At 44.9% G+C, this 3,016-nt stretch overlaps 1 protein-coding gene across 1 annotated transcript; it reads right to left on the bottom strand.

Moving 5' to 3' along the window:
- Nucleotides 1-768: 768 nt before the first annotated feature.
- On the bottom strand, nt 769-1,602 carry LOC140207679 (probable G-protein coupled receptor 139). Its single transcript, XM_072276239.1, has one exon. The coding sequence runs from the start codon at nt 1,600-1,602 to the stop codon at nt 769-771; it is 834 nt and encodes a 277-aa protein (XP_072132340.1).
- Between the last annotated feature and the right edge of the window lie 1,414 nt (nt 1,603-3,016).

Raw genomic sequence — 3,016 nt, 5'->3', positions numbered from 1 at the left:
GTAAATGTCCAAAACGCACCAGTACTAAGCTCCACTAGAATAGTCGGAATTTCTTTCCGTTTTGTTGTTACTCTCCCATCCCCGCCATAACTCCAAGGAAATGAGGAAGAAATGTGCTTTCCTCACAAAGTAATGCAAGTCACCTTTAGCAATAGACTTCCTGCAGATGATATTTGGACCTTGTGCAGGCATTCTCTCTGCAGGTGAACACATCAGGAAATTGACACAAACTCATTGGGTACAGGTGAACACGAATGTTGAAGTTTGAATATCTGTAAGCGTGGACGTTGTCTGCTCATAGCGTGTTAACGGACGTGCGGATCCGATGCTGGATGCAATCAATTAAATCTCGCTGTGGTGTTGTCTACTCACTGCGAGCACGGAGTAGTCCCGAACTGATCTTCGGTGGCTCAGTGTGAATTCCGCCCGTTCTCCTTGTGCTCCATTTCCTCACCGTCAGCGAGAAGCAACGGATATGCCTATCACTTGACCGGTGAGCATTTAAACTGGAGGACGGGATTTGTTATCGATAGACGTGTGGCGGTAACAGCTGCGGGAATATGGTGAAAAAATACAAATAGGAGGTAGTTTGAGTTCAACAATTGGTAGGAGGTGGAAGTCACGGTCTGCAGTTGCCGAAGAGTCTGTTCCGGAGATGGGTCTCACTCGGGCTCTCAAACACTCTCGCAGCTGCCACGTTCTCCGATGACCACCAGTTTTGTAGTGTCAATATGGAAAACAAAAACTGCCACAGCCTCTGAGAAGAACTTAGATAGTTTGTTTGTTAATTAAGTGAATAATTGACGTGAGCGGATATTTCACTGCGCTGATCAACTGCTCTCTGAACTTGGACTGAGTTACCCCATAAATAAACGTGCTTGTGCAGCAACTTAATATCATCAACATGTATCCCCATTGTTGAAATATGTATTCAGAATCGTTGTAATTATTCTGATCCAATCCAGCAATGGTGTAATAAAGGAATTCAGCAACTTTTACTGACCACAGAATAATGAAGCTTCCGGAGATGGTGAGAAGTAAGATCACAGACCTCCTCCTGCTCTCCATCTCCGGGTCACTGCGGTTCTCCGCCTTGCTCTGACCCCTCAGCCCCTTACGGACGCGACTAGTCACTAAAATGTGTCTGACTGTCAGAGCGTTGAACAGGAGTATTAACACGAACGGGAGTAATGGCGTTAGAACGGTAGAGAGCCAGCTATATCCCACCCAGCCGGGATCCGTATAGTAAATTGATTTACGAATGCAGCCCCAGGGTATATTGTCAATTATTTTCATAGGTCGATACATAAAGAAGTAAGGCACATTTTTCAAACAGAAAAGAACGCCGGTTGTTGTCAAAACTACAGCCGCAGTTTTCCTGGTGCAATATTTTGCTTTCAGCTTTTGGCAACAGATGGCGACAAACCGATCAAACGTAAAGGTAACAGTGAACCAGACGGAACAGTCTGTGGCTGTCCTTAAGGGGGCATAGTACACACTGCATACGGGGGTTATGCCCAGAACCGATCCGGGCAAATAATAATTAAAGACCCGCCCTAATATAACCTGAAAGATGACAGTTAGTAGATCCGCCGTTGCCATGGCCACCAGGTAGCGAGTGGTGCAGGTGGAGAGGCCGCACTTTCCCCAGGACAGGATCACAATCGCTACTAAATTCACTGGAGAAACAGCAGAAAGACTGAGTTGAATTACTTCACGTCACACCACGGGTCTCAGCGCAGAGATATGCTGAAAATTGAGAACAATTAAAGTTTACAGACAACGCCTTTCTGGAGTTTAACAGGTATAAAGTGGGACTCTTAAATGCCTCGTACAATTACATGCTGGGTGAACGGTAGTACCACGCGGTCCTGGAAGGGGAGCAGGGTTTGGGAATGAGGCATTGTCAACGAATCGGGGAATGTTCTTTAGTTTGGAGAAATCATCTCTTGGTTCGCTTCTTTAAAATTCTGCAAGTAGCTTGACCGTGGTCGATTGCAATCTGGAAGTTCTAGTTTCCGATTTTAAAGATTTTACATGTATTTTGAACGTTGGTGCTCAAACCATCCAAATTCCAAAGGAAAGCCGAAGCATGTTTTGCAAAATATTTCATAATTTTTGATTGCTCCAAAATTACTGCAGAATTATTCTGAATGCTGCGAAGCTTACTGTTCCAGAGCGCAGTATCGCATGTACCTTACCCCGTCTGACCTCCAACAGACTCTACTGGATTGGCTTTTAACTCCCTCTTCACTACACTTATAGTAGGACAAGGAAACAAACCCTGGTGCACTAAAGCGCACACAGATCCTTACTTGAATGTGATGTACTGTATACCGCTCTCCCCTGAAACTCCCCGGTCATTCGCTTCCCGCGTTCCTTCAAACGAAGCAATTTCTTAAAACAAAGCGTAATACTTTAAATCTGAATTTAATGCATGTTACGCTATTAATTCAGAGTAACACTAAGTAGCCCGTTAAGTGCGAGCGCACTGGAGTGTCGGAATTTATTTTTACAGGGGGTTCACATTGCTAAATCAAAACTGTCTGTCATAAATTTGCAAAATATATCCATCTCCACGATCTTCCACTATATATATGTTTCAACTGCCGGTCTAGTTTCTGTCGAGGCCACGGATTAAACTGCAAGGGAACTTCTGAACGAACACAGAGTTTTGTCACAATGTCTGCGCCGCACTCACTGATACACCGGCATCACAGCGCTGTCAGTAACTGAACGTCTCCACAGACCGCGCACAAAGAACCGCAAAAGTCAGTTTGCATATGTACTTACCAGGAACACCGATAACGGCAATGATCATGTACCATATCTTTCTCACAGGATAGAATGATTCACGCATGCTGTGTGAGATTCAGCCTGTCTTCCAGCTGCCCGCGATCTCGCTGAAGAAACTCTGAGCTGATGAATCTCCACGCTCATTCATTTATACTCGCTCCAGCACACTGAATATTCAATACTACACAAGGCTGACGTGTCTTCCAACAGCTGGGGTAAA

The sequence above is a fragment of the Mobula birostris genome, chromosome 13, assembly GCF_030028105.1.
Source record: "Mobula birostris isolate sMobBir1 chromosome 13, sMobBir1.hap1, whole genome shotgun sequence".
NCBI classification, from domain to species: domain Eukaryota; kingdom Metazoa; phylum Chordata; class Chondrichthyes; order Myliobatiformes; family Myliobatidae; genus Mobula; species Mobula birostris.
This window is presented reverse-complemented; position numbering and strand designations above follow the sequence as displayed.

Excerpts from the sequence above, each read along its gene's own strand:
- LOC140207679 (XM_072276239.1), bottom strand. The coding sequence starts at position 1,602 with ATGGCAACGGCGGATCTACTAACTGTCATCTTTCAGGTTATATTAGGG.